The sequence below is a fragment of the Poecilia reticulata genome, chromosome 8, assembly GCF_904066995.2.
Source record: "Poecilia reticulata chromosome 8, P_reticulata-male-v2, whole genome shotgun sequence".
In the NCBI taxonomy this organism is placed as follows: domain Eukaryota; kingdom Metazoa; phylum Chordata; class Actinopteri; order Cyprinodontiformes; family Poeciliidae; genus Poecilia; species Poecilia reticulata.
In genome coordinates, this window is record NC_088837.1 from 2,683,043 (window position 1) to 2,697,853 (window position 14,811).

Below are 14,811 nucleotides of genomic sequence, written 5' to 3' on the forward strand. Positions count from 1 at the left end.
CAGGAGTTTTAGACACGATTACAAAAAAATCTAATTCATAATTTTGAGAAGTCAGTTTTGACTTTCAAATTCATAATTATGAGACTGAAGGTCCTGGTTTCAGCTTCCGTACACTAAATGGAGCCAGCTGTCAATTATATCCACCTTAAACAAATCAGCAGCCGTCAAAGAGTACAACCGTTTTATTGATCAGCGATCAAGTCGACCTTAAATGATTACAAGTTAAGACACTTTGTCTCATTCTTTCCTTCTTCTGTACCAAAGCTACAGTCAATATGAGCTGAAATAAAAACACTTTCAAAACGTTATAGCTAAAACGTGTAATATGCATGATCATATCAACAGTCTGTATTTCATATTCTTCGTTACTGTCAACCCAATATGGGTCCTCAAACATTAAGACTTGAGATTAATGTCTATCTCTGCCTTTGTTTAGTTTTTTTAAAGTTATTTACAGTTAACTACTTTGGTGGTGTTATTCTGGAGTTTGTTCATAATTCTTTGAGAACAGAAAGGAGTGTAAGACGTATCGATACAACTCTAATATATGGCACTCATTTAAAAAACAAAACAAAAAACAAAACGCCTTTAGGCTTCGACAGGCACATCACATGCATGAACAAAGACCAACGTTTCAGCTGTACAGGCGCTGAATACAACCTCATCATGGCACTAATAGATCCTTCACTCTAAACACATTGCTGTTTTATAAAGGCCGCTTAAAGAAAAAGACAATGCACTGAAGATGAAACCGATGCTGTTGACCACTTCAATGTTTGCAACTTGAGTGGTCGAGTTTAAAGTTTACAGTAAAAACCACAACATCTTCAAAAGCCACGGAAAAGTTTGATATCTGGAGTGAGACCGGTCTTTGAGCATCAGGCGTCGTTAGTAGAGCTCTGGAAGCGACGGGCGGGCGGGCGTCCACTTCCTGCTTTCTGTCCGGTTATGTGCGGCTGTAAGGCGGCCGGTCCGGTCAGACCCGGAGATGAATACGGTGGAGGGAGCGAGTCGTCCTTAGAGATGTTGATGGAGCGTTTTGGAGAAGTTACTGGAGCGTTTCGTCTGCTGGACGCCTGAAGAGCCGAACGGTTTGTTCAGCATGTCCACACCTGAGGCAGACACACGACTGGTTACTTTAATCCGTCCACTTCCAAATTCCAAACATTTCCAGACAAATTAGCTGTTTGGCTAATTTCTTTAGTGGAAGAAAATCATTTCACCATGAATCTTGTTGACATACTTCTGCTGAGGTGAAGAAACGAGTTTTACTGGACAATAAATTGTCCCAGAAGTTATTTCAATAAACGATAATGTTGTTTTGAGATTATTTTCAAGTAATGATGTCATAATAATGCAAGCACTTATTCTGAAAGATAAATAAACTTTAAAATCCTAACGAACATTTAACCCTGAAACTGGAAGACATTTTAAATATCCAACGTAAATAAACAAAACAGAAACAACAAATAAAATGAATCATAAAGTCTCTGGAAACAAAAATGTCCTTCAAAAAAGGTTTAGTTGAGACCAAAGCATCAGATTGAAAACATCCAGATCATTTTTACAGAGATCATTTTTACAGAGATCAGCCATGAATGGATCTTGGTGAATCAGATGAGTTTCATCAGGAAGAGGAAGCTGAAGCCTCAACAGAAGGAATCATTACCGAGTTTCATCATGAGGTTACTGATTGGGTTGCTCTGTGGCAGCCTGACTGGCTTTACCTTAACGGTGCTGTCCACCGCTCCGGAGAACAGGCGCCCCCTGGAGACGGCCAGTGCCGTTACACTGCCCTGGTGTCTGAGCAGAGTTTGGGTACAAATCATGTTGTCCATGCTCCACACCTGCAACACAAGCCGTCAAGTTAGAGTGTTTTCACAGGCTTCCACTTTAGCTACCTGCCAGGCTGTGTTACAGTCAAAACTCACCCTGTGTACTTCTAGCGCACGCACACACACACACAAACACACACACACATACACACACACACACACACACACACACACACACACAGTGTGACTCACCCTGAGGGAGCGGTCATAGGAGGCACTGAACACTTTAGTCTGGTCCGGAGTGGAGATGACAGCCAGAGCATAGACGGTTCCAACATGGCCGGTCAGGGTTCGGACCTGCTCCTTAGACTCAATGTCCCACACCTGCAGCAGACACACACCGTCAGCAACAACGTCTGTCACCCAACAGGTTCCAACGTCGCCACTCTGGTGCTACATTTAGCAACTTTTCTGACAAAAAGTAAATAAATAAAAAATTGATGATTGGCCAAACTCGGCATCAGCAGGTCTCCTGTTGGAGATCAGTGATCGGCCAGAAAACTGCAATTGGTTCTAATCAACCAAACAACATTAAGTCTGTGTGTGTGTGTGTGTGTGTGCGTGTGTGTGTGTGCGTGGGAGCCTTACATGGATGAGGTTTTCATAGGTGCCGCATACGATGTGGTGGTTGGTGACGGCGATGGAGTAGACGCTGCCCCCGCTGGTCTGGAGCACATGAACACACTCCAGAGAACGGATGTCCCAGATCTGCAAACAGAGTTAGACCAAAACTCAAACCAGTGGCGCAGCGTAACAAACCAGTAAAACTAAGACCAGTTGAACCAGTTAGTTTGTTTTACTGGAAGGAAAATGCAACCAAGCAGTGATGGACACATTTCTCTTAGCCACCAGGACGGCAGAGACATGCGTCATTAAATCAAGGTAAGGAGAGGGTTAAATAAGTGTTCACTTCCTTCTGCTTCTTTTCAAAAAGAAAAAGTGAATTATTTTCTTTGTTTTAAAAACCTATTTGAAGTAAATAAATAATAAAATTCCATCTGTAGTAGCTCAGAGCTGAACGTGTCCACATGTCCACATGTCTCCTTCTAAAGGACGGAATCAACTGGCCTGGTTATTCCCCCCAACAGTCTTCAACTAAAAAAAAAACACATCTCATGTTTTTATTGTTATTTGTATGGACAGAAGCTAAAATAAAACCACAGCCAACCCCCACTCAGATCTGTCCCTGGCTCATAACCATGCAGCTCCACCTGCCAAGCAGAACATTTCCAGACCGTCGGCCTGCTGCTCTGAAAGCAGAACTCAACTTCAGATCCACGTCTAACTGGACCCCATTTCAATGAACGGTGGAGGATAATTACATATGTTAACATATTAACATATTAATCACATCCTGGGTAATAAATGTCTACATTTATTCTTAAAAGTCAACCTAAAAACAAAACAATAATAAAAAATACTTTAATGCTGATGACATCTTGCTGATGTTTTTCTATTGCCTCCATGAAACAGATGATCTTTCTGAAGCTCCGCCTTCAGGAAGTCATCACAACATGGCTCTTCTATTAACCCTTTAATAAAGTTTTTACCAGCGTTTCACTGAGAAGTAAATCGTATAATGAGCCAATTACTGCTGGCTAGTCTGAAGGAGCCGAGTCGAGGGAGAGCTGAATGGTTGCCACGGGAGATTAAAGGATTCCTCAAACATGCATGAAAGAATGAAAGTAACACTCCTGGCATGTTTTTGATGAGGAAATGACCACATGACATAAAGCTAAAAAAAAATAGTAGATTTTCTGTACGGATTAGTGAGGTCACCTGGACGTGTTTGTGCGTACCTTGATGGTCTGGTATGAGCCGCTGTACAGGTGGTTCTGGGACGCCACCAGTGCCCTCACCCAGTGGTTCAGCCCCGTCAGCTCCTTCTTCAGCTTCAGCTCCGTCCCAACAATGTCCCACACCTGGAGAAACCAAAGAGACGCAATTAAACACAATGCAAACAATGACAGACAATATAAAAAAACAAACTGGAAAGACCGTTGTGAAACGAGCTTTAAAGGCCTGCTCTTTTACTGCTCCTTTTAATCCGAGTTTAGAATGAGTCACCAATAACTGCAGTCAGACACATTGAAACTATTACAGTGATGTAAGAGCAAAACCACGCAGAGCCTGAACCTGAGCGTGGACACGCAGGGCGCTGAGCAACAAGTCTGACTGAGGGGAGGAAGTTGTGCAACATAGGAAAGTCCCTCTGTAGGAGCAGCAACACAATGGCCCTCTGCCCCATGTCTTGTATCCATGGCAACAAAAAGTCAAGGCTAGACATATCCTGCATTCGGCCCAGTCACGGGAAAACTTGTCCACAATGTTCTTCTACTTTATAGAGTCAAAACTAACATTGATGGCTGACTGAGAAACAGCGTTAAATAACAGACCGTCATGTTTCCATCAAGCAAATTTATTTTTGGAATTTGAATTTACGTACTTTTATGGTCGAAGACGGAGCTACTGGATGATTTTCAGACTTTTACAGAAGACGTTATGGTTGATTTCTCATGTAAATATCGGCTAATAAAACCCTTAATATGGCCAGGTTCCCTGTGACACCATCACTGTAGACATTAAACATTTTGCAAGTCATTTAGAAGGTTGAATAAAGATGTAAATCTGTTATTTTTATTACTAAGTGGGCAATTTCTGACTGTTGTGCAAACTGGATTTTGTTTAGAGGTTTAACTTTAAAAGAGGTTTAACACCAATATTAATTACTAAATATTAAATGCCAGCCACACTTTTCAGATTTTTATTTGGAAAAGAAAAAGAAGTGTAATCCATGTACAACTCATCTCTAATCGTGAACTACTTACGTTTTAGGAACCTGAAGCAAATACATGGCAGGCTGTGGTTGTAACATGAGAAAATGTGGAAAAGTTCAAATGATATACACACTTTTACATTTGACCCTCGGATGATAAAAAGAAGTTGTTTTTTTTCCAACCAGCATGTCAGTAGCTCAGTAACTGATCCCAGGTGGGATGAACAGAGTCGTCCTCTGTACCTTTATGGCCTTGAGGGAGCCGCTGAACAGCATGTTGTGGGAGGAGACCAGCGTGCACACGGGGTTGTCATGGGCACGGATGGTGTTGACCTTCTGAAGGGTCTGGATGTCCCACACCTACATGACAAGCGAATGCAACACACACTTAGTTCCTGCTGGCTGGGATGGTGTCTGATGCTGGAGGTGAGTGATTCTTACTATGATGGTGCAATCAGCAGATCCACTGTACAGCTTGTTACTGTGGCGACAAAAACACAGCATGTCATATTGCTCCAAAGATGATGGAGCTAAAGGATCAGAAGGTGTGTGTGTGTGTGTGTGTGTGTGTGTGGGTTGTATTACCCCTGAATGCACAGGGCCAGCACGATGCCATCATGGCCTTCCAGGGTTTTCTGACACTTATAAGTAGTGCAGGTGTCCCACACCTGGACAGACAGGAAATGGTGCAATTCATAATAAAAAATCAACCCCAGTATGAATAAATAAAGGGAGGTTTAGTTTGATTGAAGTGGTATTTTCTACCTTAATGGTTTTATCAGAAGAGCCAGAGAAGAGCAGGTCGCCGGTGGAGTAGACACAGAGACACCAGACCGGACCCTGGTGGCCCACGAACGTCCCCTTACACTTGAAGATCTGCTGCGGGTCGTAAGCTAAGAGACGGAACAAGCTGGGTTTGTGTTTGTCTTTGGAAGGAGAGCTAAAGTGTAAGGAGGCGGATTCTTACAGCCGAGGATTCCCATGTTGAGCCTGGCGTTGATGTGAGACAGCTCGTCCTGAGGAGAGACGGTCAACATTAGATCGCTGCTTTGATTAGAGAAGCTTTGAGAAATCTTTTTTCCCTAAGCGCCGTCTGGTTGGGAAACATCAGGAGTCTTTCACATTTAAGCTAAAGCTATTCTTACTCTACAGGGAATGCAGACAGAGTCGGCTATTAGCAACGCTAAATGTGCTAATTAGAGCAGCTTAAAATTAAAGTCTCAGATTTTTCTTATACCAAATTTGATTTTAGTCAACTATTCTTCTCACTTTGTTTTCTTAAAAAGAAATTACAAATGACCAAAAATTCACAAACTTTCTTTCATTCTGGGAATTGACCTGAATTTAAAGTCTAAAGAAATAGGAGCCGTAAAACAAGACGCTATGATGCTAAACACAAAACACTGAGATACTCTGAAACCAAACGTCTTTGTTGATGGCAGAGCTGTGTAACAGCGACTGCTCTCTCCGTCACATTGCATCTGGTACATTTATATGAACCAACAAAACTTTACTTAAAAAAATGGTTCAGAAAATCATCACTAGACTTACGTTCAGCATGGAGGCATCTCTACGAAATTCCATCAGGTCCTCGCTGAGTTTACTCTGATTCTCATCCAACATATCTTAAAAACACACAGGAACACACACACTAAGACGAGAACAAATCTAACATTAAGCATCATGTCATCTACAGAGGAATTAGGACAGGAGACCTGATTATCTCTATGAGGAATTAGCATTAGCTGCATTTTCATTGCTAATGTGCACAAATCTCTGTCTATGCTCAAACAAGTTTGCAATTGCTTTGTTTCCATGAAATAAGAAATGAAATTAAAATCACACGTGAATAAGCTGGTTCATGTGATGAGTCATTAAAATATCATGGCAGCGACTGATGAAAACAGTTGCCAGGAGTTATATTCATAATTCAGCCATGATGCTAGCGGGGGGAAAAAGCCCCCAAACAAAAACAAACCATCATCCTCCTATCACTTCCTGTCATCCTCTTTGTCGTTTCTGTCAGTAGCAACACCTGACTGTTGATCACATGACTCGTATGATGCAAAAATGGTGTTTTCCAAAATTCATGTTTCGATACGTCTGAAAAACCTCATCCTGGCGCCAAAATGTATCAAGAAATGTGAGTTTATTCTAAATCGCCATGTTTCCATTAAGTAAATTTATTTTCGTTTCAATTTGCACGATTTCATGGTCAATGTAAACTTGGCGTCTTCCTACCAAATTTAAGCTCCAGGTTTTTCTCCAGCTGATCCAGCTTCTCAGACAGTTTCCCCAACATGGAGCGCAGGAAAGCGATATCCTGGTCCTTCTGAGACAGAGCCAGCTGCATCTCATGAAACCTGGACACGAACCCAGACAAAAGCTCAAACCTCTTATTCCACAACCGTTCAGGCGACACGACGTTTGGAGATGGGCTCACCTGTCGTCCGTCTGCTGCAGGAACTCCTTCAGACCCTCGAATTTGCAAACCTCCAGGTGGGTTTCGTATGTGTCCTGGTTGCCTATGAACGTGCAGCTGTTGGGAAGACGACATGTTGAAGTGTTTTATCGAATTCCCGCTGGATGGAGAGGTAAAGATGCTCACCCATATTTGGAATGCGGACATTTGATGTGCTCACACTCCTTGAGGTGAGCCTCCAGGTTCATAGTGAGGAGAGGGGGACATGAGGGGTTGTTGGGGCAACGCACCGGCCGGTAGTCGCAACTCGCCTCATGCTCTCTGCGCACAGGAGTTGAAAATGCCACTGAAATTTCAATCTTAAACGTAACGGAAAGCATTTTGCCAGACGTTTTTTGTTGCGTACTTGCGACAGGACAGTTTGATGGTGAAGGGGCAGCCTAGGGGGTCCACCTCATGGGCCCCGGGTTTACCGGCCACCGAGGCTGCCGGGGCCACGGCGCCGTTGGTCACCGCCCTGCAGCCGTATTTACAGTGGATGAACAGCTCGCCAATCTGCTCAGCGACAGCGATGTTGTTCACGACGACGGTTAGCTTGGCTGCGTCCACGGGGCACTTATCTGGGACCGGACGATGCCAGCGTTAAGACAGCGTGGGCTAACTAGATCGTAAAAGACAAAAAAAAACGCTGGACTCACCTGAAGTCAAGGCGCAGCGTCTGCAGAACGTGTGCTGCAGAGGGAGGAGAAAGAGGGAAAGTTGACATGTTTTCTGCAACCTCAGCCGTCACTAAACTAGGGCTGCATCGAGAAATCAGCACAGATTTTCCTCAATTTGAGAGATCAACCAATACTTACATGTAACTCTGTTAGTTATCTACCACCACAAATGTCTGAACATGAGCAAATAACAGTCACCTTACTGTTACCAAATTAGTAACTCTGTCGCTATATTTAGTGACTTTTCTATTTAAGAAAAGTCGCTCCATTTTTAAATTGGTATCGGCCAAAATAATTTTTTTATAGATCAGTGATGGGCCAGAAACTGCAACTGGTGTAAGATATGTACTGTGCTTCTTATTTTATTACAAATACCCACAAGTTTTGTTTTTTCCAATTACAAGTTACTATCAAAAGAAGATTTCAAGACAATTATCCTTAGTATCGGACAGGGTCATACATTGAACTCTTGTAAAAGATGCATGTTTTTTTCATGTTATGCTGATATTTGTGGAGAATTATGTAAAAATAATTTCCTTCCATCCATCCATCTTCCCAAACACACTGACCAGCTTCCCTCTCGCTGCTGAAGAAAGGCGGCCCACAGCATGATACCTCCACCACAGTATTTGACCTCGTTTGAACAGAGTGATCAGTTCAGTGTTAGTTTTCCACCACACACCACGTCTCACATGTAGGCCAATAAGTTCCGTCCTGGTTTCATGTGACCTCAGGTCGTTCTTTCCCACGTCTGCTGCGCCCCTAAACGCCTCGTTTCAACCTGCAACCAGGACTTCCTGTTTGATTTCTGATCGGCTTTCTTCAGCTAATGAGGAATCTCTGAAGGCACTAGCTTTTAGGGGTGTCAGAGTAAAGGGGGATGAATTTTTATCCCACACTTTTTTTGGATCTGAAAGTAATTTCAAACAATGTATTATTTGCCTTTTACTTTGAATTGGTTTCACAAATTAAATCAGAATAAACCAACCATGAAGTTGGATGCAATGTGACAAATTGTGAGAACGGCTGAATATTTCTGCAAGATGCATTTAGTATAGAACAAAAACAATATGACTTAATATGAAACATAGGAATAAGTCAATCTAAAAATGAAAAAAAAAAACTTAAAATGTATGTTTCAAAGAGAGTAAAGACACCAGGGTTACTGATGCATCTCAAACAGCATTAAAAATGAAAGACAAGTGAAAAATTGCCCATTTCTTTTTATTGAACTATCCAATTACAGCAGACAGAAGATAACTTTAGTTAATGCAGTAATGGAGGGTTTTTCTAGTGGTGTTATATTTAGCAATTCTTTATAAAATGTCATAAAAACACAGAAAAGGTGGAAACTAAACTCACCCCGCATGTTGTGATGACGGGATCCTTGAAAACGTTGCAGCACAGCTGGCAGCACAGCTTCACAGACGGCGGCTCAGCGAACACCTGCGGCTCCTGTTCACAGACACACCGTGGTTTGTGAAGGTGGGACAGCAGCATGTGACAGACCCCACATGTCTAAATACACTGAAACAACACATCTTACCAGGTAGTTTGGACTGGTTTCTAGTGCAAATGTTTTGGTAAAGTTGAAATGGAAAAACAAAAAAAAAAGAAAAACAACTTGCGAATAACTTTTCAGCAAGATAAAGAAGCTCGTTTTTTTAATTCAGCTCATTTTGAATATTGAAAAAACAAGTCATGACGGAGTATTAGAGCCTTACTTAGAAAAATGTGAAAAAAAACCCCTGTAAACTAAATTACAAAAATAAAGTCCTAAAATTACAAGAACAAACTTGTATGAGAATAAAGTTGTACGAGCAGAAAGTTGTGATATTATGAGATTAAAGTCATAATAGTATTATGAAAATAAAGTCGAAATGATAAGAGAAAAAAAAGTCCTATTTCAAGGATAAAGTATTACAAAAATAAAGTCATAATGTGACTTTATTCTGCTGTTATTTCGACTTTATTCTTGTACAACTTTATTCTCGCAATCGTATTTATTTTTTCTTAGTGTGGATCCATTACAGAGTTGTAAAATGTGAAAAAAATCTTCCAGTTAAACTAGAAATTTTTACCAATATTCAAAAGTTTTTGACTGAAAACCAGCGCCTTCATCTTATAAGTGCACAAAGACTTTTGCACTAGAATCTAGACTACAAAATACTAGGTAAGAATGTGTTTTTCAGTGGAAAGGTGTTTGCTCCAGGGTAACGACGTACCGTGTCTTCCTCCTCTTCGTGCAGAGAGAACGTGGAGCGCAGCGACATGTTGGACTCGGAATGAAGCGAGCGAATGGAAATGGCTGAATCAGACCGCCGAGGCGTGCCGATGGGAGGCTAAAGAGGAGAAGAGAGATAAACAGTCACGTACGTTACTGCAAAATGAAACGCAGGGAGGATTTCAACCTCAGACACCAGCTAATCTAAAGCCGCTCTGGGAGGGTGTGACCCGTTTACCATTCCGTCGTCGTCGTCACGAGGGGAGTACGTCAGAGTGCTGGAGGAGGACGGGGTTCTCCTGTGCTGCTTGTAGGTGCTGGAGCTCTCTGCTGAAATAATGTCAACACAGTTTGAACGTCTGAGCTCGGAGTAAGAGGCAGAAATGGGAGTCCAGGAAAGGCGGCGACTGGTGTCTTACCTTTAGCTCCAGAGGAAGAAAAGGTGGGGCCAAAGGTCGCCTCCATCATGTTCTGCAACATGAACAAGACAGTGAAGAGATGGGTACAGAGCAATGATCACCTTCCATCAGAACATATAAAACTCTTTTGTTCAGACTATTTTCTTCTATCTAGTTTTCTGAATGTTTTACATCTGGGAAGAAGGTAGAACATTTTCTCAGGCTACATATTATCTTTTGGATTTTTTTGCATTGTGGTATTGTTACCTCTGTTCCGGTTTTCTCTTTCACTTCTCCTAAATTTAAATCCCAAAACAAACCCAGGTTACATCTTACCCCAACACTCGAGTCTGCAGGGGGGGAGGAGGGGCTGCTGGAGATGGATGTTGTGGCGGCGGCGGCTCCTCCAGAGTACTGGCTGTAGCGGGGCGTTTTACTGCTGCTCATAACCCGGACGTCACACACACACAAAGACAGAAACACAGGCAGCCAGCTGGACTGCTAGGCCTGGGAAAAGCAGGAAGAAAATGAAGAGTGTTGGGTTAATAATGGTGGAGGAACGGAATGAAATCACATCAAACACAGAAACATCTGCAACTAAAAACAAAAACGATCAAACTGCACCAATTGCAGTTTTCTGGCCGATCACCCATCTGTAATAAACCCGACCTGCTGATTACGATTTGGGGCGATTTCACTCTAATTGTCCTGTCATGAACTTTAAAATGCTAACTGAAGGCTGTAGGTTTTGAGCTCAGGCTAAACGTTGCTTGTTTTTATTTTAAACTAGTTTTTTTGTACACCAGTAACCCCTTACTGCATGCGTCTTCACTCCACTGCACACTACACCAGCGGATCGGAGTTGTTCCTGAAAGATGGGTTTATAGTTGAGGCATTGAACAGGGCATGAAGCCAGAGGAGCGCACCAATCATACCGTTGGCCACTTCGCACACTGCAGCTGGTGCATCTCTGAAGTTCACCTGAGCGCCGATCGGACGCACCACCTCTCACTAAAACTGGACAATTTGGAAGGTGTTCTTGCAAAGCATTGACATTTATATGAACCCCCTGTGGGGACTCATTTTTTTGTGGACAATACTGCAACAAGGCAGGCATCAACTTTAAAAGCCACCGTAGCAGTCCATAGCAGGTCTAGCGACCTGGTCTAGCTTGTGCATGCTCAATGCAAAACGCAAATGGTGACGCTTTTAGAGGTGCAGGTTGAGCGTGCTGTGAGGATGCTATATCTTTCTGAACCAAAACTCCTGTCTGGTGTGTGCTTTTACATCTCACACATGCTCACCAAGTACATGTTCTGGCACCACATGGCTCTGTGTCTGCATTGCAGCTTGATATAGTTTTTGTATGTGTTCCCCGGTAAGCTGGTGGTTCAGGAGATGTCACACTCACACTGTAGTCATGGAACACGCAGTATTTTTGTGGCGCTACAATACCTCAAACTGCACCATATCGAATGCCTTCTCTACTTCTGCTCCGTTTGTCCCTGGCGTCCAGCGGGGACCTATGCAGTGCAGCGGCTCTGGCTCGTCATGCAGGGCCGGCCCACTGTTGTATGGGGACTTGAGAAGAATTTCACTTTGGGGCCCATCTTCCTGCTACGGACATCAGCACCACTAACACCATTTCAATATAGATTTAGAGGAATCTGGGAGAGTGCCCAGTTTAAGCTTAAAAGTAATCACTGATCATTCTAATATGGTGAGATGTATAAAAAAAAACAAACAGAGCTAAAATACTAAGATTAAACTACTAAGCATATTTTTTCCCCGTTGCCATGTTAAGTTTTACACCAAAAGCATATCGTGGTATTATATCGTTACCGCCACCCATCACAATAGATTATGTCATACTCTAAAGGTCTAGCCAAAAGCTGAAGCATCACATTTTATTCAGTTGAGGAAAACACACAGTTTGTACAATTATCTCCATGAACACAACAGGCACAGGACTGTCAGATGGGTAATGCCAACAGCAACAAATGCAGTCTGTAGAGGCCTGACCTTGCTTCACTGGCACAAGTACACTAATGTTTCACTTCCATTACAACAACAACTTGGATATGTTAATGAAAAATGTTTCCAGACTGTTTGAGTTGTTTAGTTTGAAGGCATTTGTAGCCTTAACAAGTTATGCAACAAAGGGCTAAGCATAAATGTAGCTGGAACAGGAAGTTCAAAGTTCAGGCAGTGTTGTTCAGTGATCAAGAAGAAAAAGCTGCAAAGATCATATTAATTAGGACCATAAGGTGTGTTACCATAGTATTTGTACGCTGACTTTGACATCTAAAACTTGACAATGTGTCATCATGGTGAAGGTGTGTTGAGAGGCAACTAATCTACCACTACAAAAAACAAGAACCACTTCAACCACACTTGCCGTTTTCTTTCTTTTTTTAATCATCAATTGTTTTCCTTCTCATTCCTATGACAGTTTATATGTTTGTTTGTTTGCAGGGTTTCCTCCAGTGTATATTCATCCTGGCGGGTCACCAGGATTTAATGCTCTCCCACAGGTCAAGTTTTCTTTGTTTATCTTAAATATTTTTTTATACATCAGTAACAGTAGCAGCGTTTCCATTGACATTGTACCCGCGAAATTTGACATTTCAAAAATAAATTCGCTAAATGGAAACACCTCAATTTTAACGGAATATTTGCGCACATTTGTAACGAAAACACAGTAATTAATCCGACAGCAAAAACGGATTAAGCTAGGTTTATAGTTGACGCATTGAAGTGGGCGCGAGGGTTTGCGCCGTCCCTGCACCTGCCCATTGGCCCCACGCGCAATTATTCCCAAATTATGACGCCTGTAAGTGCACCTCCGAATTTTTTTTAACTTTTAACATTTCTTAACCTAATAACTCGGTGGGCCGCTGGAGGACTGCCCTAGCGCCTCTACGTCCTGATATGTTACTTTCCTCACATCTCATTCTTCTAAAAAAACAACAAAAAAAACTTGGCGCATAAATCGATTAGGCTACACATGTTCAAAAATATGCAAATTAAGGAGTAGCTGTCTCAATCAAAAACCTGTAGGAAATGAACATTAGCAACTCTTAATATAATAAAGATTCTGTTGTAACAACAACAATAAAAGACGGAGGCTGAGTCTTGTGAGGCCCAGCCTGTCGGCCACATGTCGGCCACTTCGTGAGGAAAAGTGGCCGACATGTGCAGATCCTACATTCCAGGGCTGGATGAGGGCAAAGACAGAAACACAGGCATCAGGGAGAGGGAGGGGAAGGGTGACAGCGACCCCCAGACAAACCAGACAGTCGCTGATGTGTACAGAAAGGTATGCGGACTATCTGCCCCTGCTGTAACTGGCCGCAATCAAGATCTGTAATCTGTTATTGTCACAATCCTGGAGGTGAAGGGGAAAGAGGTAAAGGGGAAGGGGGCGGAACAAAGCGAAACACAACCAAACTTCTCTAGCTAAATGTGCAGGCCACATGAATATACACGCATTTAGCGACAGATAAGTCGTCAAAAAACACAATTTAAAGCGTTTTCACTGACCACTAACTTTTCACTAATGATTAAAAGTTGCTCGTCTTGACAAGCTAAGATGTGTTTGCTAGCTTAAGCAAGCTAATTTCTTCTTCTTATTAGCAATCACTGCTACTGACGGACTTTGACAAACTCTGTCAGCCACTACAACACCACACCAGTCACATTTTAGTCAGACAAAAGCGTTTTCTCTAATATGTATTAGTAAAAAAACAGTGAAAACCTGCCATTATTTGTTTCCGCAGCGACGCTCCAAGTCTGAAGGCGAATTCTGAAACGTTCCTCCTTTTTGCTTCACTCGCAGCTCCAGCTCTGAATGCCGCGGTGTTCTCTGGGAGGTGTAGTAGAACGCGCGCCGCTTTCTCTCAACGAGTAGCCTTAGCGCTGCAGTCGGACTACATTATCCATAATTCAGGATGAGGAGGTGAGTCTGGGCTCGGTGGCTGTCTAAATTGCGCAAACCAAAGTATAGCGTAGCCTTTCCTAATATATACATCTTTTTTTCGGTGCCGAGTGGTTATTGGTTCCCGGAGAAACCGAACCATCACGAGACTGCCTGCATCACCTTCTACGTCTAGCGGGACGGACGGACAACACGTTTTGTATTGTTGATTCCAAATAAGGGGGAAAAAACATTTTATTGAGAAAGTACAAGTATAACACATAAATTATGTTTAAACTCAAATTCATGTAAACTTGAAATAACAGTTAGAAAGGACTGGGACTGTAATAACTAAATATCAAGAGATGCTCGTAAATGAAACGTGCTCAAGTTTTCGAGTCGAACTTCAAGATGGCTGCTGCATAAATAATACTGTTTTAACCGTAAATAAGATTCTGACTTAACCCCTCAATCTTTTTCATATTGCCAAGTTTCCACAAAAAAAAAATCTGTATTTTGAG

At 42.3% G+C, this 14,811-nt stretch overlaps 1 protein-coding gene across 2 annotated transcripts; it reads right to left on the minus strand.

Annotated features, from left to right (window-relative positions):
- Positions 1–167: 167 nt before the first annotated feature.
- Positions 168–14,283, minus strand: traf7 (TNF receptor-associated factor 7). 2 transcript variants are annotated; one of them, XM_008415306.3, is made up of 22 exons: positions 14,136–14,283; positions 10,711–10,881; positions 10,396–10,447; positions 10,215–10,303; positions 9,978–10,094; positions 9,115–9,207; positions 7,732–7,765; positions 7,440–7,653; positions 7,220–7,354; positions 7,055–7,150; positions 6,853–6,974; positions 6,163–6,236; positions 5,579–5,627; positions 5,377–5,504; positions 5,197–5,279; positions 5,053–5,092; positions 4,855–4,971; positions 3,635–3,757; positions 2,424–2,543; positions 2,028–2,159; positions 1,728–1,847; positions 168–1,112 (listed from the first exon to the last, which is right to left on the minus strand). In XM_008415306.3, exons 2-22 carry the CDS (start codon positions 10,819–10,821, stop codon positions 1,098–1,100), a joined length of 2,064 nt encoding a protein of 687 aa, XP_008413528.1. In that variant the 5' UTR covers positions 10,822–10,881; positions 14,136–14,283; the 3' UTR covers positions 168–1,097. The 2 variants fall into 2 exon arrangements, with proteins under 2 accessions (XP_008413528.1, XP_008413527.1); XM_008415305.3 differs by having other exon boundaries at positions 10,215–10,306.
- Between the last annotated feature and the right edge of the window lie 528 nt (positions 14,284–14,811).